This window comes from Pogona vitticeps, chromosome 4 (genome assembly GCF_051106095.1).
Source record: "Pogona vitticeps strain Pit_001003342236 chromosome 4, PviZW2.1, whole genome shotgun sequence".
Taxonomy (NCBI): Eukaryota; Metazoa; Chordata; class Lepidosauria; order Squamata; family Agamidae; genus Pogona; species Pogona vitticeps.
In genome coordinates this window covers 56,851,589-56,879,548 of record NC_135786.1, presented here as the reverse complement: position 1 = coordinate 56,879,548, position 27,960 = coordinate 56,851,589, and the positions used below count along the sequence as shown (strand labels likewise).

Sequence of the window (27,960 nt, the reverse complement as noted above, 5' to 3'; positions counted from 1 at the left end):
AATCCATGCAAGTCAACTGCTACTTCACCCAAACCGTGTGCTTCCCTCCTGTGTGGATTAGGCTACAGGTGGCCGTAATGCAGCTGTTTGCATGTGTGTTTCAAAGGGTGAGAAAAGGTTAAAAGCAAAAAACAAAACAAAAACCCACAACACATAATGACCTGCATTGCGGTCACATGCCAGAATTTGCCCCTGGATATAAGTAAATGAGCACCTTCAGTTTTGCAGATGATAACCATACACAGGGCCACTTGTGGAACAAATTGAGGCTTCAAATTCTCCTTTGTTTAAACCAGCAAGAAGAATGGTTTCACCTCCAACTGTCCCTGCTTTTTTGCAACGGTTGTTGTTTTATGTGCTGTCAAGTCATCTCCAACTTACAGGAACTCTATGAATGAGTGACCTCTGAAAGATCCTGTCCTTGATAGCCCCTGCTCAGTTCCTGCAAACTCAAGACTGAGATGTGGGGCTTTTTTTCGGTCAGTCCATCTCACATTTTGTTTTCCTCTTTTCCCTGCAAACCGTTGTTAACTTCGGAGAATCCCAGCCCGCATCCCTTTAGCTTCCTGTTAGTATTACGCATGGATGTCACGTTTCAGTTATAACAGTTATTATTTATTTATTTATTGAATTTGTACCCTGCCCATTTAGTCAACTGACGACTCTGGGCGGCTAACAACATATAAAATAAACCATTTAAACTATAGAACAAATAGTACATCAATAGACAAGGACTCAAGATGAAAGAACAAAATAAATCAAGAGGCGGCTGGAGGGAAGGCTGAGTTTCATTCTGCTGACACTCCCGTCCTCCTCATGGTCTTGCCTAAATCTTCCGGCATGACCCAGAGAGAGACTGCACGGAGCGCCTGGCCGGCGACGAAGCTCCGCCCCCACCCAGGCTGGGTGACTCTTGCCGCTTCCCAGCCCAGCGCCCGCAACGCTCTTGGCCGCGTCTCGACCGCCCCGCTGAGCGGGCCACGTCGGGGGGGGGGGCGCAGAAGGACTGGAGGGGAACAGCCGCGCTTCCCGATCCAGAAGCCCAGGAAGGACTCAGCTGAGCGCGGCCGGTGGGTGGGGGGTGCGGCTCCCTGCACTGCCTGCGGCACCAACCACGTCCGGCGCGAAGAAGAGAGAGGCGGAGGAAGGCGCAGCAGGCGAAGAGGGAGAGAGCAAAGCCGGCTGCCTGGACGGAGGCACTTCGATCGCCGGCCGGAGGCTGGATGCTCGGCGGGGCGGGTCGGCAGCTGACGCTCTTCTTCCCCCGCTCAGCCTGGCTCAAGGGCCAGGCGGAAAGAGAGCGCCGGGTCCTTTTCCTACTTCCAGCCCCCGGACACCGCGGACAGATCGGACCGTAAGTCCTCGCGTGCGTGGGCTAGCTTGGGCTCTTGCGGTAGAGGGTGCGACTGAGCGTGTGCAGAGTGCGCCGCCGCTTTCCGTCGCCCCTCCCGTCCCGTCCCGCCCGACCGCTATAGCCAAGCCGGTTACCAAAGGGCCCGGCAGCCCAAGCGGAGCGGGAAGCCGAGCAGATCGGGTTTGCTTCTAGCGCTAGAGGAGCCCCGCTCTTCGACTCCGAGGCGGCGGGGAGGGGCGGCGGATGGGTGGTGGGGAGGGAGGGAGTTGAGCCTGAGGGGTCAGCCGGGCATTGCTCGCTTCTTCCCCCGCCCCGAGTTAGGGGGGCGGCGGCTGTGCTCTTGTTGTGGGGGAGACGAAGACGGAAGGGGATCCGCCTCGGCGGCCAGCAGTTGCGAAGCACGTCGAGCCGAGATGGCCCTTCCCTGCCCAGAACGGCGGAGACGGTTGTCTTCCTCCTGCCCGCAGTCTCGGGGACGCCGTGGCGACGTTGAACGCGCAGGAAAGTTAACCTTTGGGCGCTCCAGCTGCTTACGTTGCGAGCACGAAGGCTGTTCGCCCAAGCAGGCGGCTGGTCTCAGCGCTGCGCCCCGGCATCCGCGGGGAGCGATCCTCCGGGATCTTGCAGACGAGGCGGATGATTGGGGAGATCGAAGGGTTTCGGGGTACCCACTCGATCAGATTCCGGGTCCTGTCTCTCTGGCCCACGTGGATCGTGGGAGGAGTTATATGTGTTCCCCACCTCGCTTGTTTAAAGTTCCATAAAGTGTCTTTTCATTTTCAATTAGTGCTTGCTTTCAGCAGATAAAGGTTGCCAATATAACCCCCCCCCCTCTCCTTTCCACCAGAAAGGATGTGGTGGCCTTAATGCTTGGCAGAAATTCAGGCAGAAACACCATGGCAGCGTCTGGGCCCGGGAAAGCTGCATCTGTTGTAATTCTGCCAACAGTGCCCTTATTACACAGGTGACTTATTGACAGCAGTGCCTGTGACCAGGTTTGCATGGTCTCCATCTACAGTGCCACCCCCCAGTGTTCAAGGGCTCCAAGCAGTTAGACAGGATCATATCACTGTTGTGCTGCCCACCTTATTATTCTGTCCTTAAGTCAACCTGTCTGCCATCCTCTCTAAGAGGACTCTTCTTTGGCACCACCGCAGGCATCTTCTCCTATTTTTAAGACGGGCAGGGCATTCCACCACCTTAAGCACGAGAGGCCTAATTTGGGCTTTGTTTCACAGTCTTGATAACCTCACACCTGGGCTAAGGGAGCTGGCACTTCCTGAGAGGCTTATTTCCTCCTGGCCTCTGGCAGTTTCAGTGCTGAAATGAGGTAAAAGCCTACCATCTGCATTATGAGTAACCCCAGAAGACACACGCCCCTTGCTGTACACAGGAAGTACTGCCTGAGCAAATGGAAAACAAAGGGGAGAAAGAAGGGATATGAGACCTGTGGCTGATTGGAATTGTATTTCCCCTGAGAGATGGGACATGGTGTTTGTTGACGGTATAGGTGCTCCTGTAGTTGCAATGCAAAACCAGGATATGAAGGGCATATTTAGTGTTTCATGCTACTTCATCATGACCCACCCCTGTGAGAAAAGAAAACCACTTCCTGGAGGGACTGATAAAAATACAGTGCGGCAGCAGTTACGTTTGCAGGCTGCACGCGGACTCTGACTCTCACTTAATCATCCGGATGGGTTGCTTTCCTTTCAGCAGCCAGGTGGCAGATACTTGCGGAAGTGGAAGAGCGTAGCTGTAGGGCTCTCTTTAGGTCTCATATTCTCCCCTAATTGCTGTTTGACTTTCCTAGCAGCCTAATTCTCCTGGTGGAAAAACAACCAAGTGCTTCATCTGGGGAAGGCCTGTGCCTGCTGAGGCTTTGCACTAGGGCCAAGAACGCTGCAGACAAAAAGCTCATAGCCCAGCTTCCTGGGAGCCACAGATCCTGCTAGACTTTTTACTAGGGACAGAGCAAGTTTTCAACTCAACTCTCTTGCACTCTTTGCATAGACAGCAGGAGCAGAGGGCATGGGAACAGGACAGCATCTGAATGTAGATGGGAAGAAACTATTAGAAGTTTGGCTCTAGATAGAAACTCCTTTTTTGGCAAACAAAAAAAACAAAATCCTCCTCTTTTTTGTGTCCCGAGTGCTAGTTTAGGCTGGTTTGTTCAACAGGTCTTTCTTCAGTTGAACTCTTCCTCTGAATACATCAGCAAATGTTACCTGTTCTGTTATCGTGAACATTTCCCTTCTTTCATTCCCCATCGAAAGCCCACTAGAAGGGAAAGGGAATGCAGGAGAAGGCATCATGTCTTCGCCACACTGATTCCCTCAGGAAAAAAGCCCAGCAGAAGCTCAACATTTCATCCAGCTACTGACGGGGCTATGAGGAAAATGTTCAAGCCAAATCAGTTTATTCTTCACCCCACATCTTAGCTGGTGTCCCTTTGGCTGATGAGCGTTGCATAGCACACCAAAACGTAAGTCCCTCACTGGACAGGATGGAGGACACGCAGCATGACTTATTAGCCTTTCTACTACGTCCATCTTTCATTTTGTGAATTTCATTTTTAACTAAAGACTAGGTGCTGGTAGCATAGAAGCCCTCATGTCTTGATTCTGAGAAGATCACATTTAGCTGTTAGTTTTTAAGGAGCCACAACATTTTTGTCTTTTGCATTTTTGCATTTTTCTTTTAAGGTGCCTGATAAGCCCAATGCAGGATACTCATCGAGGCAATTTTTTTAAAAAAATGTGAAAAATGACTTGCAGAAAAGCCCTGCTGTTTCTAACACATGTACTGTACAAAGCATTATTTAGCAGCATCAGCATTACCAGTGCCCTTCCAGGATGCTCAGAAACATTTTCCCTGGCTGTTCCCTCTCTGTCACCATACACATAGGATTTCACGCTAAGGTTATTAAGTTGGTAAGATGCTTTCACAAATTGCTTGGAGAAAATCTGAGTAATTAAGCCTTGTTTTCATCCAGGATGTGCCTGCTGCCTCTGCATTAAGCTGTATTAGGGTTCCCTCATAATGCTAAACCAGCCAGTAGGGAGTTTACACATCTCTCCAGAAACTCTTGAATGGCATTGCCTGTCAGTTCTAACTAGCAGAGCCAGCGATGAGGAGCTGCCTGATGAACAACATCTGGAGGACCACATGTTCCCATCCCTTCAAGCAAGCGAGAAGCTTGATTGAGGTCTTGGGCTCACGTGTTCTCCCCCCTGGTACTGCCAGAAGGAGCAAGACGTATTCCTACCTTGCAGTTGTGCATGTGTAAACCAGAGGTCTAGTTTAGAATACATAACAATAATCATGTGCTGTCAAGTCAGTTCTGACTTACGGTGACACCTCTGAAGGTTTTCCAGTAGAGAATAAATACTCAGAAGTGGATCCAGCCAATAATGAAAATAAACATTAGATATTTAAAACAAAGTTTACAAATTCTTTAGTGTTTTGCTGGTTTGTTGTACAAATTAGAGCATATTTGAAACAATGGTTCCTGATTTCCATGTCACAACAAGCTAGGGATCTTCTAAAACAGAAGTGGGTAGCTGTGACCCTCAACTTGTCAAGTTCCCAAAATGGCATAGGTATAAGAAAGAAGGCCACATCCATCAAGTTATGGTACACAATTAATTGGCTCCTGTTACATAGATGCAGCCTCTTTCCATTCCATGTGACATATTCTGTTGATACTGTACTTTGATTCTGATCTGGAAACAAATGACATTTACCTGCGCACAAAGTTAAAATATTGTTAGTTGAAAACTGGAAAAATATGGGAAATCTTGAGTTCAGAATGTCTGTGACAGCTGAGATACAAATCCAGATTATTGTACACGTATTCTACAGTAAATTATAAACATGGAAAATCTTTTTTTTAAATTGCAACCTTATGAATCATTCCTTTTTGCAGTTATCTCTTGACCAAATATTAATAATAACTAACTAACTATATCTTTTAGTACTCTTTTAAATGTCTTCCTGGATCAGTCAGTACAGTACTTCCAATGTAAACTGTTTCTAGACCCTATGGGCTTGTTCCAATGAGAAAATAACTTGGCACTACTTCTCTCTTACTCCATTGCAAAAGGGAGGGGTAATGTTCTGACATTGTTGAAGACCGGATATGGTGCAAGTGTCCCAAGAGATCCTGATGATGATGAGTGGTTCACTTTGTGAGTTAGAGCCAGTGATAAATCTTCTGTCATTCCTGCCTTTTGTTCATCAGCTGTGTTTGGTGTTGTCTGTGTTTGTTACAGTAGCCAATGGGGAGAGGGGATAAACAACTAGAAATAAGCATTTCAGAACCTTCATCTTCTTCTGTTGAATCATCACAATTGCTATGGGGGTATCAGTGGAAAATGTCCCATTTCCCCCACCCTACCCCTCCATCTGTGGTCTCCCTATGAATGGGAATTTGATGTATAGATGCCCAAGATTCAGACTGCTTCATAACAAAAACAGTTTAAATCGTTTGCAGTACAGTCCCAGAACAAGTTTGTAATCTGTAGATGGGACTCCTGGTAAATGAAACTTGGACAGCCTGGTAAACAAGTTTGAATAGTGGATTTCCACATGAAAACAGGAAGGAAGATTTTGGCATCTTGTTTTGCAAAAGTATAACTAATCTAAGATATAGATAGGAGGTTTAAGGTAGCCTGAGATGTGGAACACCTAGGATCAGTTTATTGTTCTGCCATTGGCTTCTTATGTCACCTTGGAAAAGTCCTTTTGACATTTTTGCCTCTCTTTTTTTGTCTCCTTTCATCCTTTCTGCATAATCTCCACTTGCTCTCAGTCTTGAAGTGTCAATACTTCATGTGGTACAGCCCAGCGTATTTATACAAAATCTTCCAAGATAGGAACATTGTCCTTTTGCTGATAACTGTCCTATTGTAGTGTTAGCATGTAAAAAATCAAGTATGCAGTTTACTTTGACTTGTGAAATCAGGATGTTGTAGCTGTTACTGCTTGACTAGGGCGATTGCATTTGAAAATGCCTTCTGAAATTCTGTGTTTGTAACAGGTAGTATGAACAATATGAACTGTTGGATTGGATGGGAGCTTTATGGATACCACCAGAAAGCCAAAGAAGTTGGTTCTATGTGAAGCCTGAACTCTCACTAATGACCAAATGGGCGCTATTGCACTTAGATGTATCACGAGAAGGCAAAAGCCACTGGTCAAGAAAATCATGCTAGGGAGAGTGGAAGGCAGTAGAAAAAGAGCGAAAAGACCGAACATGAGATGGATTGTCTCAATAAATGAAGCTGCAGCCTTTGGATGGAAAATATGAGCAGGAATGTTAGTGGCTGGATCTTTTGGAAGTCATTAACGCATGGGGTCACCATAACTTGGAAGCAACTTGATGACACGTAATTGCAACACACAGTTGAAGTCAGTGAAATCATGGTCTGTTTGAAAAGCTGAAAGTGGCAGGGAGACATGAAGACATCAAGATAGCTTCCTTCGTATATTTAAAAGAGCCCAATATTTCAGAATGTCAAGAAAACTTAGGGTGAACTGATGGCCATTCTACAGTAACACCATTTGGAACACACTACAGAATCTGGTCTAGATGTAATTAAACCATGGGCTCATGCAGCCAGGCCTGACCTTGTTGGGTTCGGCCATGGGAACATATGCCTAAAGAGTTATGAGATACTCCTGGCAGCTGCTGCTTGAACATCAAAATCCAAACCTGAGCCCAGTACTACCTTTTAAGTGCAAATCGGATTCTTCAAGGATCTGCTATTGCATCCAAACCAGGATGGTTTCCTGCTTCTAAGTGTGTCTGTCACCTGACCAGGAGCATGTCTGCCTTGTCTGATATAAGTCTAAATATAAATCTCCATCCAGAAATGTAGGTACAGTATTGCTAATGGGTGATAATCAGACCAGGTGAGTGAAACTAAGGCAATTCTGGAAGGGATTACGCTCTGGCTCAGGTTTTTAGTTTGGGATCTTCATACTTCTTTATCTATCTTTATTTATATCCCACCTTTCTCTCAATAAAAGGACACAAGGTGGTATACAACAACTAAAAATAACATATATTTTAAATAAACAAAAACATTTACATTAAAACATAATTAAACCAAAAGATTAAACCAAAACATCATTAGTTTTAAAGTTAACTTTAAAATATCCGACAACATACATCAATAAAAACAGGTGTTCATCAATCCATTAAAAGCCTTTGTGGCTCAGTATACTTTTCATCAGCTTACGGTGGTACACCTTGGAGAATGTACTGCACATGGGACTGTGTTTTGAATACAGTTTGAAAACTGTAATTAATTCAGGAAATGATTATGAGACTGCTAAGCAGCATACTGGACAATCATGCCAGTGTGAAGCCAGTAGAGTTGCAGGTCCAAGAGAAGATAAGTCGTGCCCCACTGGACGATTACCCCACTCTATGACGAATCTGCTTTACGTTGACGTTTTTGCGATCGCTGTACTGGGTTTGACAGCATTAAACCTTCTAATGGATTAAGACAAGAATATATCATCATCATCATCATCTTAGAACTGCAGAGCTAGAAGGAATTCTGTGGGTCATCAGGTACAGTCCCTATCAAGGAGGCACCATGGGGAATTGAAGTCCTAACCTCTGGCTCTGCTGCCAGAGATCTAAACCACTTACGTAGCTATCCAGCAGTTCTGAAGGATTCTGCCAGTACTGTATATTTACTTGAAGGATTTTCCAGTGATTGCACCCTGGCTATGGAATATCAGGAATGCCCTCTATAAGGAGAGGTTCGTTTTTGTAAGGTGCCATATAAAAAAGTACAAATAAAACATATATGCTATTGCTAAATCCAGGCATAAACAGAGGATAAACCTGTGATGTGAGCTCAGAAGCCCAGGCACAGAATTGGCTGGCACATCATTTTAGCCCTTCTGCTTGGCAACTGGCCATGTCAAATCAGCTATTGACATTCTGCTGTAGGATCCTATATTTCTAGTGCAGTACCATCCAAATAAATTAGTGGCTGTTTGGTTTAGATATTCTTATCCTAGAAGTTGTACTTGTATTCAGTGAGTGTGGGATTGCTAGTCTGGGTTACACTAACAAAAAGCAGAAATGGGCTGGTATATTTTGCCTATCCAAGGCAAAGTAGAAACGTCTAGATATTGTTGAGCTTCATATCAGTTCTGGTGTAATTAAGGTGTACCTGGTTCTCAGAGCCCTATTGCTTTCTGCTGTGTTGACACTTATGTGGTTAAGCAACTTCCTAGTGCAAAGGAATTGAGAGCTCAGAAAGCTTACTGTGGTAGAAAGTCAATATCTGTCTGCCAGAAGGTAGTGTTCTGATTATATATAAGAAGGACAGATTCTGTTTAGTTGAAAGAGAACTGAGGCTGACGAAGACAGAAAATTGTTTGCAGGATCACTTAATTGTATACTGATCCTCTTCTGAGTGATGCACTATTTGTGCACCATTATAAATTGAGTTTGAGAAAAGCAGAAAGCCTGAGTATAGGAAATGTGAGCCATGATGAGCTGAGAGTACAGTCTTCCTGGCTCTGTAATGGCTTTGCCTTTGGCCTTGTGACATGCGGATTCTCTGAAGAGAGCTGTATTAATTGAGAGAGACACGTGGTCCATATCCATCCCAATCTAGTCTTAATTTGTTCTGAACACAGCCAAACAGCCCGAAAAACCTGCAGCAACCATTGGACCCCGGCCATGAAAGCCTTCGAGAATACTAGTCTTAATTTGTTTGTAAACTCTATTTGTATAGGTTTCTTGTGCGTAGTGATGCCACTTGCTTTTGGAAACTGATGATGATGATGGCTTATGGCAATGGATTGGGATGACAATTTCAATCTAAACTTTCTCTGGTTCAAGAAGAGTGGGAAACATTTGGCACTCTAGATGTTTTAGATTTCAGCTTCCAGAAGCCACAGCCAGCATGGCTAATTGTTACATCTGGATAACATCTGAAAGGCCAAAAGGTCTCTATTCCTGGTCTAGAGTCACGTGCTCAAGATCACTTAAAATGGGATTATTAGCCTTTAACCATCTCATTGTATTTGCACTTAAGAGAGGTTAAGGAGCGTAATGTTAATGGATTCTGCCCTATTTGTGCAAACTGAGATTGGAGTGACCTGGGGATTCTAATCTATAGCTGTGGGGTATATATGGTCTGGTGTTGGCAAGTCTCCCAGAGTGTTTAACCCAGAATAATCAGACACTTATGGTGTGGCAATGATGTGACATTTCTAAATATTTGGAAGGCTCCAGCAGTAAGCATGCAGTTTTCGCAGGCGTTGAATGCCTTTATATCCTAAAGAGAAGTAAGTTGCTTGGGACCTATGGAAATAAAGCTGCCTACAGATTGCTTGGAAGGTTTAGACAGTTTTCTTTTACCGTGATTGGTGTAAGAAATGCGAGGAGTGTTTGCAGCACTTTGTTGTCTTGCTGCTTCTGTGCGCAGTATTGACAGATGGGTTATTCTGAGGTCAGATGGCTTCCCCAAGCTGCTCTAGTTCTTTCTACAGCAAATAAGACAGAATACGATTGAGATAAATGGCATCTCTCCACAACCATCCTCCACATTCATTTGCTGCAGCATGGTAACAATGCCAAATCTGTCTGTCTGATTCTAGCACTAACATTTCTTCATTGGCCGAGGAAGATACTTGGGGCATTACATAGACAATGTCAGCATGGAATTGGTTAACACTTTGTCTCTCTCTTGCTTTCTACGTCTGTCTCTGGAAGCAGGTTTCTCTCTACTATTTGTGGCAAGTGAAGTTATTTTTTAATGTTTGCCTGATACTGTGAAGTGCTTTGTTTCAGGTGCTTCATCTCTGATGAACAGAGATGGCAGGTGCCATTCTGCATTTCCTTGCAGAATAAATTTCCTTAGTAAATTTTAAAATATTGCATAATTCTAATATAGGACTTATCTCTTGAACAGCAGGACTGCACCTAAAACCAGTGTGGAGCGGAAAGGTCACCAATTGCTACTATTACAGAGAGGTCCTACCTAGTCTGTCTGTTGTGCTGTCTAAGGAAGCACACAGTCGATGGTTCATTGCCTTGTAAGCAGGCAAGAGGCTCCATTTCAGGTCAAACTTGTTCATAGGGCAAGGACTATGCACTTCTGAGACTAAAAGACCTGTCTCAGGCAAGAAACGTAGTGGTTGCTTGCACCTACAGTGACTCCTCGCCCAAGACATAACCTCTTTAGGGAGAAGTGATTCTGACATATCTTTTATGCTTTTAATTGTATTTATTTTATTGTATTTTTGTCCTCACTGCACTTTATTTTTTATTTGCACCTGTAATCTATTGATGTCATTATTTGTTATTTTGCTACTTTGTTGTTTTGCTTACTTGTTGTAAATCGCCTAGAGTGGCCTTGGCTGCCATGGGCTGTATATAAAACAAACAACCAAACAAATAAAATAAGCACTATTTGAAATGTGATGGACTTTTTTGGACTACAGGTTCCAGAATCCCCCAGATAGCCTGGCTGTCTGGGAGATCCTTGGAGGGATAGTTCAAAAAAGTAAGTAACATTTCCAAGCTCTTGTCTCCAGCACACAGGCATGCCCTGCAAAGCATCCTGAATATAACATGTAGAATGAAAGGTAAGAGCCCTTCCTTGCAGATTTACAACCTAAAAACAAGCAGATATCTAAGGAAACAGGAACATGGAGATGTTTGATAACTGATGATTGTCACCCTCAACACTTCCTCCTGCATGCTGCTTTGTCAGCTGCCGTGGAGATGCTGAGCAGATATTGGGGGTGGCAGTCTTGTGAAGGGCTTGATAAAGTTACTTTTCTGGTCTACAACTCACTGATGTTTTGGTCTCATGTTTGTAATAATGTTCTTCAGTCTATGGTGTGTGCATGGAGTGAGAAGAATTGCTTGACAATGCAAGAATCTATGTGTGTACAGTTGTACCATCAGAAGTCCTCTCCTCCTAACCAGAAATCTAACCTGTGTATCAGGGAAGTCTCTGATCTGATGAACAGACTATGCATGTAAAGCTGCATGGAAGTTAATTCTCATGTTGCAGTATATAACTGGCAGCATCCTGATGGCGGAGCATTAGGCCTCAGAGGGTGCTCGTATGATAACCGCCTCCCGTATATAGCCTCCCGTATATAGCCTGATTTCTGCTTTCTGATATCTTAATATTTTTTCAACATATATGAAACATCATTCAATAAAGGGTTTTGCTTGCTTGCTTGGGTGCAGACAGTTTTTCCTCAAGTATGAGCAGTGTGTAGTTGAACATGATTCAGACCATCTGTTATTTAAGCTTCGCTGAATTATTTATGAAAGCTTTTGCCATAATAAGTTTGTTATAGTCAATAAGGTATCAGAAGACTCTGTTGTTCTTGCTATGACACACTGACACATTGACTCGCACGAGAAATTGATTCAAAACTTTGCAGAGTGACCCCCCCCTCAGGAAATCATTGTTTTCTGGAATTTTTTTTAAAAAATTTGTCCTGAGGTCACAGGAAAATACAGGAAGTGGGACAAATCCTGCATCAACTGGCATTCAAAATCTGGGAAATAAACTTTCCTTTTGCATTTGTAAGAAAACGCTTCTTCCCTGGGGTGATGAGGAGGGCGGTCTTCAGGCAGCCCTCTTCCATCTCTGTATGGAGAAATTCCTTGCTTGGATCCTGTACTGTACTTAATCCTTCTGAGTGCTTTCGGTTCCTTTCACCTCTCTGTATTGCATGTAGATCAAATGAACCCATGCTGCTTCCTAGCCTGCACGAAAATCATAGGAATAAATGTTGGATATATTGCAATCTACTTAGGATGCCTTTAAGAGGTTTTGGCTGGGAGGGACCATTCTGGATTGGGGTGGATGTCAATTAATCCAGTAACAGCCAATTATTTTCTTTCTATCCCAGATTCTTTTTCCCACCTTTTTTCCAGTCAGAGTGTTAGCAGTGGAATCTAAAGAACTGTTCTGTCAGCTGTGTAACCAGTCAGTTAGTCATTAATGAAGCTAGTTAATAGTTAAGCACAGTAATGTAACCAGGTAATAATTTTCCACATGATATGATGTTCGTCTTTATATAGGAAGAACTAAATACTGTAAACAGAAAAAATATTTCTCATTACTGGCATCTCTGTGAATGATTGAGACAATAAGTGCCTGTTGAAATAAACTAATAAATAAGGAGTTGTCTACTGAGGGAGACCTGAAGCCAATCTGTAGGTTCCTCCTTATCCACTGTGTAATTAGAGAAAGTTTATTTTAATTAAACCTCACTAAGGTTAATCTCATGCACTTTGCACCCCCAAGAATAAGTAAGGCTCAATTATGTGTCAAGAAATAACAGTTAATCAAGAAATAACCAGTTAATTTGTCTAGTGTGTGAAGAAATTCCCACTCTGACTGATGTTTTCTGCCAAACAGTTAATATGTCATGGTTTAACATGCCTTTGATGTCAGTCTTTTTATGGGCTTCTTTTTGGGATTAGACTCTACAGCAGAGAAAGGAAGATTTGTCAGTCCAGTTGTCGAGTTGTTGTTGGACTGCAACACCCGTCAGAAGTGCAACACCAAGCTGATGGGTGAGAACAGATGGAGCTTATAGTTTTGAGAGTCACATGATCCCCTTCCCCCCCTTGTTCTTAAGTATTTTTCAGTGTTGGTATAAGCCCACTTCCCCTGTTCTATAAACAGAATATAATCAAAATGAATTATATTTCATTTTACAAGTTCCAGAACCTCTCAGCCATCCACGATGACTACAGGATTCTGAGGACTGTACTGTATTCCCCCTGCCGCCCCCGTGACATTTCCAAGCTCTGATTTTTCCAGAGTCCCTGAGTGTCTTCAGACACTTAAATGGAAGGACTCAGTGGGTTGACAGATCTCTGTAGGCTATTTAATGTTTTGTATATCTTACCTGTTTATTCTGCGGAGTCTGGGAAGAAGGAGCACAAATGGGAGTGAGGAGGAAGGGAGAAATTAAGAAATATTGGTTGCTTTTAGCTAGGGGGAAATAACCACCATGTGATAAGGAACTTGTACAGGCGGTTCTTATGATAATCAGCAAACCCGACAAGCTGTGCTGAATACTGCAGAGGTTGTGTATCAGGTAATACAAAGCAGGAAGTATGATGAAATTCACACTTTTTGTGTGTTGACCTTGCCGTCGTAGACTTTCAGGTGTTTGTTCAAAATGTTTCCTTTTTTATACTGTTTTGTTGGAAATCTTCCAAGTTGGCACATCCAGAGCTCTTGAAACTAAACTCCTGAAACAAAAATCGCCCATCAGTCATGGGCTAGAGATGAGATATAGTCCACAAAGCTAACTCTTCTAAGCTTTTGTCTAACTATAGGTTTATTTTGAATTTTTATCCAGCTGATCCTATTTCATGTATTTATGGTAAGGAATTATCTACTGTGTCTCATCATCCCCTCAGTGTTTACTGTATATATTTTTCCATTTTTAAAAAAAACTTACTCTACATGAAATATATGTTTTCAACTAAATTAGTTTTAAAGTGCCTCCAAAATTATTAAACAAGAAAGGAAGGCTAGATATTTAACACGGCTGCTAAATTTCAAAGCTACATAGATGTTTGTGTGGCTTATTTTTTATTGTTTAAGAGTCAGGTAACTTGAGGCCCCAAAAAAGATTGATTTGAAAAAGGAGTAAAATGTTATTTAATATTAAAAATGATTAGAATCATAAAAACAAACATGAAATCAGGACACATGTTTTGTGTTCAGTGGCTTTTGGGAACGGGGTACCTTTATCTGTTCCTCTTTCACTGTTATCTATGCCATGTTTTGCCAACAATGCCACTCTGTAGTCTATATAGGATAAATAGGACAACCTCTGCACAAAAGAATTAATGGACACAAATCAAACATCAGGAATGCAATACACAGAAATCTGTTTCTAATCATTTTAATTTACTTGGACATTCTGCACAAAGTTGCCATTCTATTGAAAAAAAATACAGGACAAGAATCCAGAGAGAGACAGCTGAGATAAAATATATACATATGTTTAAAACTCAGTTCAGTGGACTTAATATAAGCCAAGGTTTCTTGGGATACTATCAAATGTAAAATATTATGTTATATCTGCTGTATATACCTTTATGAGATTACTGAAAAAAAGTCAGACCATCAGCAAGCTTTTATAGATCATGGCCACTTCTTCAGGCCATGCATTGATATGTTGTGGATTGTGCAGAAAAATAATAAATTAATGTCCCAAAAATTCACAGCAGATGTTTGTGCCAGGTTTGCTTCTTAGAGGCGACTTAGAAAAAAAAAGTAGACTGCACTGAAGGTGTGGTTTTCAAACAACACTCCTGGCTTATCAAACAAAGGATTCGCAAAAATCCTTATTGTGTGGATTTCGGTTTCCCCTTAATTTGATTAGCCTGTTTTGCTGGCTTGTTAGAATTTAGGGTCAAACCATATTTTATACCATGACAGTAACTTAAAACAATAGCATTAGATGCAGTTGTGAGATGAGGAGTGGCTAATTGGATTGGAGAGGTATCATGATAGTGCAGGGATGTTTTCATTTAAGTGTATCCTATCTGAATTTTTCCATCTATGAAGCCAATAGCAGCTGAGTGGTAGGGAATTCAGATCAGAGGAACAGTGTAGAGAAGAAACGTTTAATGGCACCTCCACTTCTGTACTACTTCCTCAATCAAAGTAGTACCCCAATTCCTCCGTGGCTGCCTTTAGTTAAGAGTAAAACATTAAGTAATCAGAGGTGCATCTTTCATCATGTTGCTTAACCAAGGTGGCTAATTCATCATCTTACTGTCTCATTCTCATGCTTGACCCTCCAGATCTTCCTGTAACTTTCATGTTTTTTTTAGGGCTTGGCATGGTGAGTAAGAAGCTGAGCTGTCAACCAGAACTTTCAGGTTTAGAAGCTGACACTCTCATGAACTCACAAGGTGGCTTTAGGTAGGCTGCTATTCTTCACGGCCCTCTGTAGTACAGAGATAAGAATATTGGCCAAAGTTTTTACCTGCTGTGTTGACTGATGGATTCTGGGAATTGTGGTGCAAAACCATATCTTTTTCAAGTTCCACCTTACCAGGGGTTTTGCAAGCACATGGAATGTATTGCACATAAAGGCCCAGTGTCTGATTGCTTAAATGTGAAGCAGAAGAGCAGTTGCATGATTGTCCCTGCCCCCAGTAGTCTCTTTGTTGTGGCCCTGTGCTGGTTGCGAGATTGGTCATGCAACAGATTGCATGATGAGAAGCTTCCCATAATGAGTGGGATGCTTACATAAATATAATGTAATAGCCATTTGACCATCCTAAGACATGACAAAGAATAAAGTATTAGAAGTGTTGAAGCAGCATACAAGGAAATCATTGCACTACTTCTGCGAGTGGACAAAGTCAGGCTTTCCCTTTGTGAGTGACTGTCTGGGAGGGGTTTTAAATGGAATGCCTTGTTGCTTTGAATCTGTTTTGGTGTCGATTTTATTTTCCACTTTTAGTATGTTATTTGATTGATATTGTTATTGTTTCTTTTAAAATATTTGTATACTTACTGTTTTGAGCTTTTAAATATTATCTTCTAGTGATGCAAGTGCCTTTGCTCCTTTTTAAGGAGAAAGGCAGGTTCAAAGAAACAAATGCCATATTTTTGTTGATCAAGAGCCAAGCTACGTAACATTTCTTAGCATAGGCAGCAGCCAGGGGCAGTTTACAACAGAAAAGTAGTTTGATATCATAATTTTCATTGGGAGCTTACTATAGAGTGGAGGTCCACGGTTGTTGTTTTTTTAAAAAAAAAACAGTGCCTAGGTTAAACACACGTTTAAACATACAACTAACATCATGCGAAGTTTGGCCCAGAGAGTCTGATTTCACTGGTATAAATCGGTTTGCTAATCCCAAATGGAGTAGACCGAATGGTTTAATGTTTGGTAAATCAGTGAAAATCCCATTGATTCAATTGATCTACTCTAGTTGTTGCTAGCAGTTGGCTTTAGGTCATTACATTTGTGCTTTTGTGCAGGATTAGACAAAAGTCTAACTGTGGGAATAGATATATCAGAATACTAAGAAGAAGAAATGCATTCATCGCTAGGCTTAAAGTTCTAGCCAGCGCATAGCAGGAGCCCTGGCATAATACTGCATTTAACTCCCTTTTGTCATTATATGAACTACATTTAGGAAGATAGTCTCAAGTGCTAATCTTTGCATTGTGAAGCAAAGAAGGACACTTCTTGTGACCTTTCTCGGAGACTGGGAGTCAAGATGCCAACATTTCCCCCTGATGGCTGTTCTGTGTAAAATGATAATGATTGCACTAATCATCATCATGATCTTGGAACTGCAGAGCTGGAAAGGACGTTATGGAGGCACAGTGGGAGACTAAACTCCCAGCCTCTGGCTCCACAGCCAGATACTTAACTACTGAGCTGTCCAGCAGCTCTAGATAACTAGTCCATGGCACTACTCCAGAGTTTATGAAACTTTGCCACTGTGACTATGATTTACTGCTCTCTCTCTGTCTCTCTCTCTTTCTCTACATTGTACAGGCCATGTTCTAATCAAGAAAAAAAACACATTATCTTGCATAACAGAAACAAGAATCTAAGATGTGCCTTTTGCCATTGAAAGCACTCTTGTGCTCAGCCAAAGCAGCAATACCTGGAGCCCAAATGTGGAAAACCTCTTTTAAAGCACTTTGGGGAGGAAATGCACTTAGGCAAAAGGCCTGAAAAATGTAATTACTTAACTGACTGTTAGCACTGGCAACCAGTATTAATCTCACATATGAAAAAAACTCTTCATCTGAACATGTTTTTGTCTTTAAATCTGTGGGGAAACCATTCATTGTTCTTTCTTCCTTTTTTAAAAAGGGCAGAGCATTCACATCTGTAATGTTCACACTTACATTTCGAATCTCTCTGAATCTGTCAGCCAGGATGTTCAGTGGCCATGCTAGCTAGGTGATTTTTGAATTTGTAGTCCAAAAGATTTAAGAAAGAACAACTTTTCCCAGCTGCAGTAGCTGGCTAGGCACTGTGTTTTATGGTCATGCCTAGTCTTAAATATCCAGGTTGCTTGTCTTTCCAAAGCAATTGAATGGGTGGTTGTTGTGGGTTTTTTGGGCTCCTTGGCTGTGTTCTGAAGGTTGTTCTTCCTAACATTTCACCAGTCTCTGTGGCCGGCATCTTCAGAGGACAGCACTCTGTGCTCTGATGCCGGCCACAGAGACTGGCGAAATGTTAGGAAGAACAACCTTCAGAACACGGCCAAAGAGCCCAAAAAACCCACAACAACCATTAGATCCCGGTTGTGAAAGCCTTCGCGAATACATTGAATTTGTGTTCATTTGCCATTTCCACCTTTTTTTCCCCTAGCCTTTGCCTTGGCGCTGAGTTCCTGGGAGGATGAGCCAGCAGGATGGAGAGCAGTCCAACATCTCTCATTCTCTTTTTGATGCCTTTGTCCATGCTAAGCAGTGCAAAGAAGTGCTCAGCAGTTTTGAAGCACTGTGTAGACATCTGGGCCTGGAACACACTGGACGGATCCAGTTCTATCATGAGCTTAAGTCTAGCCTCAACTATTGGAGTGCCAAAGCTTTGTGGACTAAGTTGGACAAGAAAGCTGGGCACATAGTCTATGATCAGGGGACAGCATGTGCCAACACTAAGGTAAGGAGGCAGAACATGGTTGCTATACAATGTTCAGATGGTGGCTAACTTAAATCAGCATGTCATGATGGAGTTTTCCTCATAGATGATCATGGCTCAATTTTTAGTAATCTGTGGTTGCTGCAGCCCAACCCAAGAAGGTACTGACTTATCTTGTTTCTGTGGAGTGAAAACATTAGTTCTCTGTGTGCATTGCTGTGATGTTTTATTATAACTTCCTGGTTCTTTGTTTACAGATGTTGGTGGGTATTTTCAGTTCCTGCAGTCTTAAAAGATAATCCACACCGGTAATGCTTGTGTCTGCTCTGGTTTTTAAATATCCCCAATGTTAAAAAAAGAAACAAAGTTTATACACGCATACCCCATCCTGCTAAACTGTTAACCATTATTAACCACTGGCTGCTTACTCTTCCCTGAAAATGGATCCTTTGGGTAGCTTTCCTTTTATCCTGGCTTCTAATTTCAAAGCCCAGCAAACCAGTGGGGTGGAGGATTGTTGGCAAGGGAGTGTTGGCAGGTGAGGGGAAGGTTTAGGCATCCCAATCCCACTTAACAATTATCTCTTCGAGGTTCTCCCTCTGCATTGGCACTTTGCTGTGGTTCATCTCATAATTTATTGATCCAACAAAGCTGGGTTAGGTCACACTGTTGCACCACACACCCTCTAATTCATGCTTGCTGGAAGATTCTGGGAGTTAGTTCAAGAAAATAACTTTTCCAGGCTCTGCATTCTGCTCTTGACTGCGGTGCTTCTGTTGTAGGGCTTCAACATGGACTTCCTTGAAATTAACCAACTTTCTTCTCATTCATGCCAGTTTATGTGTAGGCTGAGCCTACACATAAACTGCAATTTACTTGCTATGTTTATTGATGTAAACCTGTTCCAGGCATACTTTTCACCTTGCTTTCTTTAACACAGGAGCCAAAGCCAGAGACCACCTAGCTCCTTATCCTTCTGTCATCTTCACTTTTATCTTTGCAGAGATAGTGTTCTTGTTCCTGTGGGAAGTTCTCTACATGAGCAGAAACTGTGGGAGAGCAGGGATCTTGCTCGCATGGAAAACATAAGAGTGTCAGATCTTTGGAAAAGTTGCTTTCCCCATGAGGGGTGTGAGGCAAAATGTCCCTTTGCCTGCATGGTGTTATTTGATTGTGAATAACATTGAGTGAGATCAGATTATATGGTTGGGGTGCAGGAACCATGTAATCTGATGACACTATAGCCCTATCCAGACATTATTCACCTGTATAGGCATCTGGGTTAAAATAACCAATTCCTGTGTTGAAGGTGTAAAAGTGTCTAATGTTAAAAGAATAGTGGAGAGACACAGCTGAGGGAGGACTGGAAAAGAGAGGGAAAAGAGCTCTTTTTTTTAAAGCTAGGTCATGTAACATTTCCCTCTGTTTTCTTAAATGCCCACTTTAAAAAGAAGCAGAATTGTAGTAGGGAACACCGATATCTCCAGAGAGGTATCTTTCTGCACCTGGAAAGGCTGGGTCCTCTGCAGCTATACTTACCACCCTCCAGCTACTGAGGGAAGAGTGCTTCTGAGCTGCTTGTCTTGATAATCCTTAAATGTAAGTCTCGAGCCCTGGGGGCAGAGCTCAGAAGTATGTAACAGACCCTTCAGTGTCTTGAGAAATATTCCTACATCTGTAGTGACTTGTTGGGATGTAATATCTGAATGGATAGCAGCAGGCCTTGGATCCACAACAGCCTGGTGGTTTGAAATAGAGCTTTGGCAAGGGATCTTTTTGTGGGGCAGTTTTACCCGTTATGTGCTATGGTGGGATGCTGTGGGAGCTGACATCTCAAACGTCTGGAGGGCTACAGGCCCCCCAACCTCTGGCCAAGAACGAACAAGTAGTCATTATACAAATAGAGAAAAAGACTCCATGTGGCTCCAGCAAGTTTTATTAGGCATCTACTTTTCTTGTCTGCGATCCACTTTATTAGACTCCTCTGAGGAAATGTATGAAAGCATATGCGAAATTGTCGGTCTTTAAGATGCCAGAAGACACATTAAAACAAAATTATTCAACTTTACTGATGCTTTTCTTTTGCTCTGGTCTCCCTTATGCTTTTAGTGTAATAAAGATGCCAAAAGATTCTTTGCTGTTCTTTTTCTGCACTGGACAACTGCTTCCTTTGAAATGCCAGTTCTGAAATTTCCAGAAGCCAAAAAAAATGTATGAGGAAGCCCATTGTTGTAATTAGTACAGTATTGAAATGTCCTTCTTTCCTGCAAGGAGAAAAGCTGTCAAGTGTAGAGACACTCAGGGCTATCCTTCATCCTCTTCATCATACTGTAGTGGCAGCTCTGATGTCATGCTGTAGATCAGTGGTTCTTAACCTTTGTTACTCATTTTGAACTGCAACTCCCAGAAACCCCAGTCAGTACAGCTGCTGGTGAAGGCTTCTGGGAGTTGCAGTCCAAAACTCCTGAGTAACCCAAGGTTAAGAACCAGTGCTGTAGAGGTGCGTTGGGTGGCTGCAGTAGAGGCAGCTGAGGCCACAGCTCCCAAATCAAAACATGGTGTCCCTTCTGGCTCTGATTCCTAAATGACTGCCTGTTTAATGACTTTTCCAGTGCCTGATCATTGGGGCAGGCCCCTGTGGTCTCCGTTCTGCAATTGAGCTGGCCTTTCTTGGAGCCCAAGTGGTGGTGGTAGAGAAGCGAGACACCTTTTCCCGGAACAATGTGCTGCACCTTTGGCCTTTCACCATCCAGGACGTGCGGGCCCTGGGAGCCAAGAAATTCTACGGCCACTTCTGTACGGGCTCCTTGGATCACATTAGTAAGTACATCCAGAAAGATGGAGGAGGACAGGGAGGGATAACAGCCTATCGATGGGGAGACAGTGCCAAGAGCACAAAAGAACAAAACCTAGGAAAATGACTATTTGGGACTACAACTCCCAGAATCCCCTGACTGTGTTGACTCAGGTGATTCTACAAATTTTCATCTCATTTTTAAGAAAGCAATATTGCTAAGGTTTGCAAGTCATCATGGAAAGGTAAGGAGGGCCCAGTTATATATTTTTACCAGATGCATAAAGAGTTTAATAAAAGGACAGCAATAAATTCTAGTGCCTTTTAAAGACCAAAGATGCTTCATTATGTTTGGAGCAAATGTCGCATAACTGTTCGCTGAATGGCATTGTCCACAGTTTGATGGACAGCATAGAAGACACCCCATCAGTGCTAAAACTGTAGAAAAACTGGCCATTCCTATTGGCACCAGTTCAGGAAGAATGGTAGTTGATAAGATGAATAAGTAAATGATTTGTCAGGGGACGTAAGTAGAATAACACAAGCAAGATGTCACCAGAGAAATGTGTTGCCCTTCAGATCCCCATATATTTTCTAGCACTAATGGCAGGCTTTCTCTGCTTTGAGCACTTTTAGCTTATTAGGGATAAGTTATTGCTTATTGTTGCCTTTTGCCTTCCCATTGCTTCTTCCTACAAAACAGTGCCCTACTGTGCCATAGTATGTCACTCTTGGAGGCTTAATACCTTCCTTGCTAAAACCAGAAGAGCCCCTGGATTTCCCAAACCATGACCCTGGCAGGGTTAACATGTGATTGGCTGTTTTGGAGACAACAAAGAAGGTGGTAGGAGGGTAGAGCTACATCTAAACCATGGGGAAGGATTTGTAGCCGTCCAGATTTTATTGAACTGAAATTCCCATGATTCCTGGAATTGCAGTCCAGGAACATCTGGAGGGCCCCAGGTTGCTGCCCACTCCTGATCTGAAGGCAAGGACTGCTTGGAACAAGCTATGAAAGGGGCATGGATGGGGTTGCTTTAAGCCAGTTCTTATTGTTCCCTTCTTCTCTACCCGCAGGTATCCGCCAGCTGCAGCTCATCTTGCTGAAAGTCGCCTTACTTTTGGGGGTTCAGATTCACACCAATGTGCAGTTCAAAGGGCTTATTCCTCCTGCAGCAAATTCCAGTGGACAGGGTGAGGCTCTTAAGAGATCAGCTCCTGCCCCTCCCCCCCCCCACTGTGCTTGAGATTTTAAAGATTAAAAGCAGTGTGTCCAATCCAAGTTTCTTTCTTATCAATTCTAAATGCGGCTAGGAGAGGTTAAGAGTTTTTATTATAGAAAAAAAAACATTAAAGGGAATAAGGAACTGCTTTTTAGGCCTTAGAGATTTTCTCCACAAATAATCAGGATTTCATGCTACTGCTAGAGTCTAAAGTGCAGAGAACTGACTCTGTTGAAACACGTGTTGCTACCAGCAGAGGTTGGGAATATATTGGATTTCCAGATATTTGGGACTACAAGAACTACAATACTGCTAAGACTGATTGCAGTGCAAGCAGAAACATCTGGTGGATCATGAGTTCTTAACCATTGGCCAGAAAGTCTGTTTGCACTTCTAACATTATTTGGGCCTGATATTATCTTTTATAAACATGCATACTTGGTCAAGGAGTAGATTGGGTAGTCTTTGCAGCAAATACCTTGATTTCATCTTCTTCTTGCAGCCAGTAGCTGGAGAGCTGTACTGCATCCTAGCAACTCTCCCTTGAGTCAGTATGAATTTGATGTCCTCATCTCTGCAGGTGGTGGCAGGTTCGTGCCAGAAGGTAAGCTGTTATTTAAAACATCTGTAAGTAAGGCGCTTTTCTTTCTATTGTGCTTAGAGATTTGAGGAAAAATTCCTTAGCAAGGAAGGGGGGGCAGGTTTGGGGAAGTATTAGTTATGTTGTATTGTGTTATAAGCACAGCACAAAACAACTTCAGTTTTCTTACCAACAACTTTTGGGAGAGTTATCTGGACAGAAGGAGGGGAGCTTTTGTTTCATGCCTTGTTATGAGCCATCATCCCCTTTTCTTTGGGCTGAGCATTTGAAGCATCCTGAACAGAGAATCTCTAGTAGCTTGATGCAGTGGTCCCCAACCTTGGGCCTCCAGATGTGTTTGGACTACAACTCCCAGAAGCCTTCACCATTACATCTGCAGGCCAGGATTTCTGGGAGTTGAAGTCCAAGAATATCTGGAGGCCCAAGGTTGAGGATCATTGGCTTAATGGAATTAGACAGGATAACTCAATATCAGTGTCACGTAGTTTAGGAGTTTTGTGTGTAACCAAGAATTTATGAAGGAAAATGGGTCTGCTGTGCCACAAATTTCTGTATTATTTGTTGCGTGCTGTCAAGTCACCTGTGGATGCCCTATGGATGATCTCCAAAAGATTCTGTATTTTAGGCACCCCTAAAACTCCAGCTTTTATATTAGTAGGAATTGTTTGGAAATAAAGGGAAAACTGTTTCCTGCTCTTTCTGACTGTGGGAAAAGTTTGTATTCATGTTTGCTCTGGCTTCCAAAAGGTAAGTGGAGAGTGCCAGTGGCTCCAGAGTGTTATGGAGAGAAAAGCTACTAACAAGTGTCATTTTTGTGGTTCTTGGATTTTGATAATTTGGAGAAAGTGACAAGACTGTGATTTTGACACCAGTGACTTGGGATTTGCTTTTCAGTGTTTCTTTTCTAGTTCTTTCAATTGTTTCCAACAACAAATTAATGAAGCCCCATGAATCCTTAAGAGCGCTTGGAAGCAGGACAAGAGTAGTTGTTCAGGTTGGGTGTACTCCACCTCATCATTTTATAGTCTGCTACAGCAGCATTAGCCATTGATCTCAGTAGCTTGGGTGATTTTAAAATATATATGAAAGGCATCTCACCTTAGGGCTGGTCTTTAACTAGCTGGTTCTGGTTGCATCATTTTTTGTTGCTCTTTTAGATCTGGGTTGTGACTGTAGAAACTCTTTTCTCATTCACTAGCAAAAATGATTGGTTTTCTCCTGTGGTGTGGAGGTTTCTCCCAGTGTGCCGTCATAATTGCATAATTCCCCACACTGTTTCCTGTTTAGAGCTGGCAAATAGCATCCTGTACGTGTACAACATATTGCATCACAGCATCATTCCAAATTATTAAGCTAGCACAAAACATCAGCAATAGTATTGAAAATGAGCAGCACAAATAAATACTTGTTAAAACAGTGCTCCATTCAATCATCCAGATATAGAAGAAAGTAAGCATGTCTTTAAGGATCTCCATAAAAAACAGGCAAAGAAGGCAACATATGTATCTCCAGTACAGGATCATATTCCATATGTGCAGGGCCACTCAAGAAAATATCACATCCCTCTACAAGAAATGCGCTTTGGAGAAATCCTGAAATTCAAAGCATCTGTCAGTTGGGGTAAGGTTGGTTCCTCTATCCTCTACCACTGAAGACGGAGTGACAGATTCTAATGTGGACACTTCTAGGATGTACCTTGTTGTAGGTTATGGCACTGGCTCTATTGGAGCATAGTCTGACCATTACTGTCTGTGTTGGTCTCCTTCCATCCGTTTCCTAGACTTTTCTCTTGTATGTTCATTCCTAGGCTTTAAGCGGAAGGAGACTCGTGGGAAGTTGGCCATTGGCATCACCACCAACTTCATTAATCACCATAGCCGGGCTGAGGTGGAGGTGGCTGAGATCAGTGGAGTAGCTCGCATCTACAACCAGAAATTCTTCCAAAACCTCTATAACAAAACAGGTCTGCATGCAATACTTCCTGACCTACAAAAAATGGTGACATTTCCTTGTGCCTCTCAGCTGGTGTAATTTCATGATTGTTATCAAGAGAAGACAGGGAACAAAAGAAGTCAACCTGTCTCTTTAATTATATTGATCTGTCTCTGTAGTGTCCTTTTGTGAGTTCTAATACATTCAGGCTATATTATTTGAAAAACATATATTTGCTTGTTTGAAGTGTATTAAGCAGTTGAGGATTTTTGAACACAGCATTTAGAGTGCTTTGTCAAATATATACAACTTTCTGATTCTGGAAGTGGCTGATAGCCATCATGACTAGCAGCTTTTGGTAGACTTAACTTCCATGAATTTGTCTAGCCTCTTTTTAAAACTTGTTTTAACCTTTTGCTTGTGTTGAAACAATGCTAGGTATTGACTTGGAAAATATTGTCTACTATAAAGATGATACTCACTACTTTGTCATGACGGCCAAGAAACAGAGCCTGCTAAAGAAAGGGGTCATCTTAAATGTAAGTCAAAGAGTAGAAGTTCCAGCAAATGTGATACTGACATATTTTGAATTTATTCATATGTTTTTGAGAAGGAACATCATTACAGGCTCAGAGCTTATATATATGCAATTTCTGTAGTTCGAAACACTCCTACCTCTTCTCTGTGGCACAATAAGAAAACTATCCCCAGATAAAATAAAGTTAAAATATACAAAAAGAAAATAAAAATGTTATGAAAACACAAACAGTTAAGGGGAGAGAGCAACTACCGTGGCCTGCCAGAGCTGGAACCCCTCCTCACTTTTGCAGCAACAACTTTTTTCTGCAACTTCTATAGTTTGATGTTTGATTTGGTCGTTGCAGGTTCTTTGGAAGAAAGCACCTCAGTGAAGTTATACCAGTGCTTTGCACTTATGGCCAATTGGGATATTTTAAACCCCATTCTCCAGTGTGATGCCTTTCAATATGTGGAAAATATTTATTGGGGAGCATACATTTGTGTGCATGGGTGTGCATGTACAGATCCATGACAGCTTGCAGCTACTGGTTAAATGAATTATCAGCTTGTGCTTTTAGGCTGTCAGTTGGTCTAATAATGGATAATAAGACAAACAGAGTTTAGAAGCCACTGGACAACATTATTCATAATTGTGTTCTGTCTTCCTGAAATTTGAACACCAAATAATATAAGATTGTAGATGATGAAAAAAACTTTTGAGAAGGGAAAGAATTAGTGGTACAGTACAGCAGACAAGGTTCATTGATATTCTTCAGTACACTGTGGGAGGATCAGGATGCTTTGATGTGGTCATCTGGACAGGTACAATCTTTTGCTCATGTATAGGCATCACAACCCCTTATTAGAAGAAGGTTTCTGATGTCTGTGACCCATTGTTTTAATTATTTGGAGTCCTCTGTGTCCCCTGATAATCCCAGGAAGTTTAAGCTTAAAACAGAGTTAGCAGCCCTTCAAGAGTAATTGATGGCTTTGCTAACATCCCACTGAGGTTAAGACATTGTTAGTATATAAAATACAATGGTGTCTTTTCATCTCTAGGACAAGCTGGACATAGAGAGCCTGCTGTCTGCCGAGAATGTGAACCAGGAAGCTCTTCTTGCTTATGCAAAGGAAGCTGCCAACTTTTCCACCAACTACCAGCTCCCCAATTTGCGCTTTGCATTGAACCACCGCAACCAACCTGATGTTGACATGTTTGACTTCACCTGCATGAGCCGCTCAGATAATGCAGCTTTGGTGCGTGACTGCAATGATAGTAAGCTGCTCATCGGATTGGTGGGAGACTGCTTGGTAGAAGTAAGTGCCTTTTAATAGGACTGGGACAAAGATATGGATGGGGCCTTTTCCCAGAGGGGGTGTTTCCAGCAGTCTTTGTTGAATTTGCACTCAGAAATATTTCCACCCAAGTTTGAGTTACATGTCTGGAAAATCACATGGTTTTGCTATTCTGAGACTATACAAAATACAGTGTAGAGGGTGGGGGTGCTTGCTTTATTAAATGTTCTCCCATTTAGAATTCTCTGGTTGTAAAGAAGCCTGGGTTAAAACAACCTATGTGAGCCTGGGGATTGCTGCCTTAAACAGAGGAGCACTGATGTACATGATCTCCTTGCAAGTGGTATCGCCGCAGGAAATTTGCACCAAGGGACTTTCCTGATTCTGTGGTTCTGTTCTCATTCCCATTCATTTCTGTGAGACATAACATGCAGATAATTGCATGCAGTTCTTGCACTCTTAAAGGAAGAGCTGCACAAATAAGAAATATCACTCCACCCCTTCGGGATGTCAACCCTGATGCAGTGGGAAGTGTTGGAGAAAAGGTGTTGAAATCTGGAAGGCTGCTCTTTAAAGCTGGTGAGAAACCAAGATCCAGACAACATGCCATCTTGTTTCAGTCTGTGCATTTCTCAGGCAGCAGATTCTCTGGGAGAAAGACACAACAATTGTCTACCTGGGCAGGAAGGCCCCTTAGCTTCTAGAGCCTGTGATACTTCAGGATATCCTTTGGCTGGGAACGGTACATGCTGTCTCTGAGTCCTGCACCTTTGTGTCTCTGTTTGTCTAGCCTAGGGGCTCATCCAGCAGCTGGCAAACCCAAAGTGGCCCATCTGGCATTTCCTTTGCAATTCCACGCTGCACTGTGTGGTTTTGTGTTGCAAAGATCAGCTTGCCATCTGACACCTGCAATGAGCTGAGGTGGGTGGAGATGAGGAGGGGCCCCATTTACAGCAAATATTTCTCATACACATGTCTTGCACAGAAGGGCTGTTGTGAAATAATCAGTATGCCCAGACTAATTTCAGAATTCCATTTTCTGTTGTGCATGTTCCAGTGTGTGTTTTACTGCAAACGAACATCTGAGATACCCTTTAGACCTGTTTCTTTAACAACTACCCACAGAGCGTCCCTCATTCTTTCTCATTCTCTCTCTCTCTCTCTCTCTTATTTTATCTTTTCCACATCTTGAACACTATAACTATTGTTGTTCTCTATTTTATTATGTCACTTTTATGCCATTTTTATTGTTAGCTGCCCAGAGTAGACTTGGGTCTAAATGGGTGGGGTATAAATTTAATTAATTAATTCTCTCTTTTCTCCAGCCATTCTGGCCCTTGGGCACTGGTGTAGGTAGAGGCTTCCTGGCAGCTTTTGATGCAGCCTGGATGGTGAAAAGATGGGCCTCGGGGACCTCTCCCTTGGATGTGCTGGCAGAAAGGTGAGCATTCTCAAATAGTCTTGTTTTTCATCCCTGATAATAGGGGCATTTGGGGCAGCGGATTGGTCTAGATGTGGTTCATTGTAGAAAAGAGGGACATAGGGTTAGAGAGTCTTGTACCAAGTCAGTCCTGCCTGTGGA

At 42.6% G+C, this 27,960-nt stretch overlaps 1 protein-coding gene across 2 annotated transcripts in view; it reads left to right on the top strand.

Annotated features, from left to right (window-relative positions):
• Window positions 1–1,215: 1,215 nt before the first annotated feature.
• The window catches only part of MICAL1 (microtubule associated monooxygenase, calponin and LIM domain containing 1), a 48,778-nt gene continuing 22,033 nt past the window's right edge, over window positions 1,216–27,960 (top strand). The window contains exons 1-10 of one of the 2 annotated variants that reach the window (XM_072997460.2): window positions 1,219–1,354; window positions 15,225–15,315; window positions 17,741–18,034; window positions 20,626–20,833; window positions 21,885–22,001; window positions 22,533–22,634; window positions 24,439–24,594; window positions 25,002–25,102; window positions 26,142–26,399; window positions 27,704–27,819. In XM_072997460.2, the coding sequence (XP_072853561.2) occupies window positions 17,771–18,034; window positions 20,626–20,833; window positions 21,885–22,001; window positions 22,533–22,634; window positions 24,439–24,594; window positions 25,002–25,102; window positions 26,142–26,399; window positions 27,704–27,819 (1,322 nt within the window). In that variant the 5' untranslated portion in view covers window positions 1,219–1,354; window positions 15,225–15,315; window positions 17,741–17,770. Of the gene's footprint in view, window positions 1,355–15,224; window positions 15,316–17,740; window positions 18,035–20,625; window positions 20,834–21,884; window positions 22,002–22,532; window positions 22,635–24,438; window positions 24,595–25,001; window positions 25,103–26,141; window positions 26,400–27,703; window positions 27,820–27,960 lie in introns of both variants that reach the window. The other variant, XM_072997459.2, reaches the window with a different exon arrangement.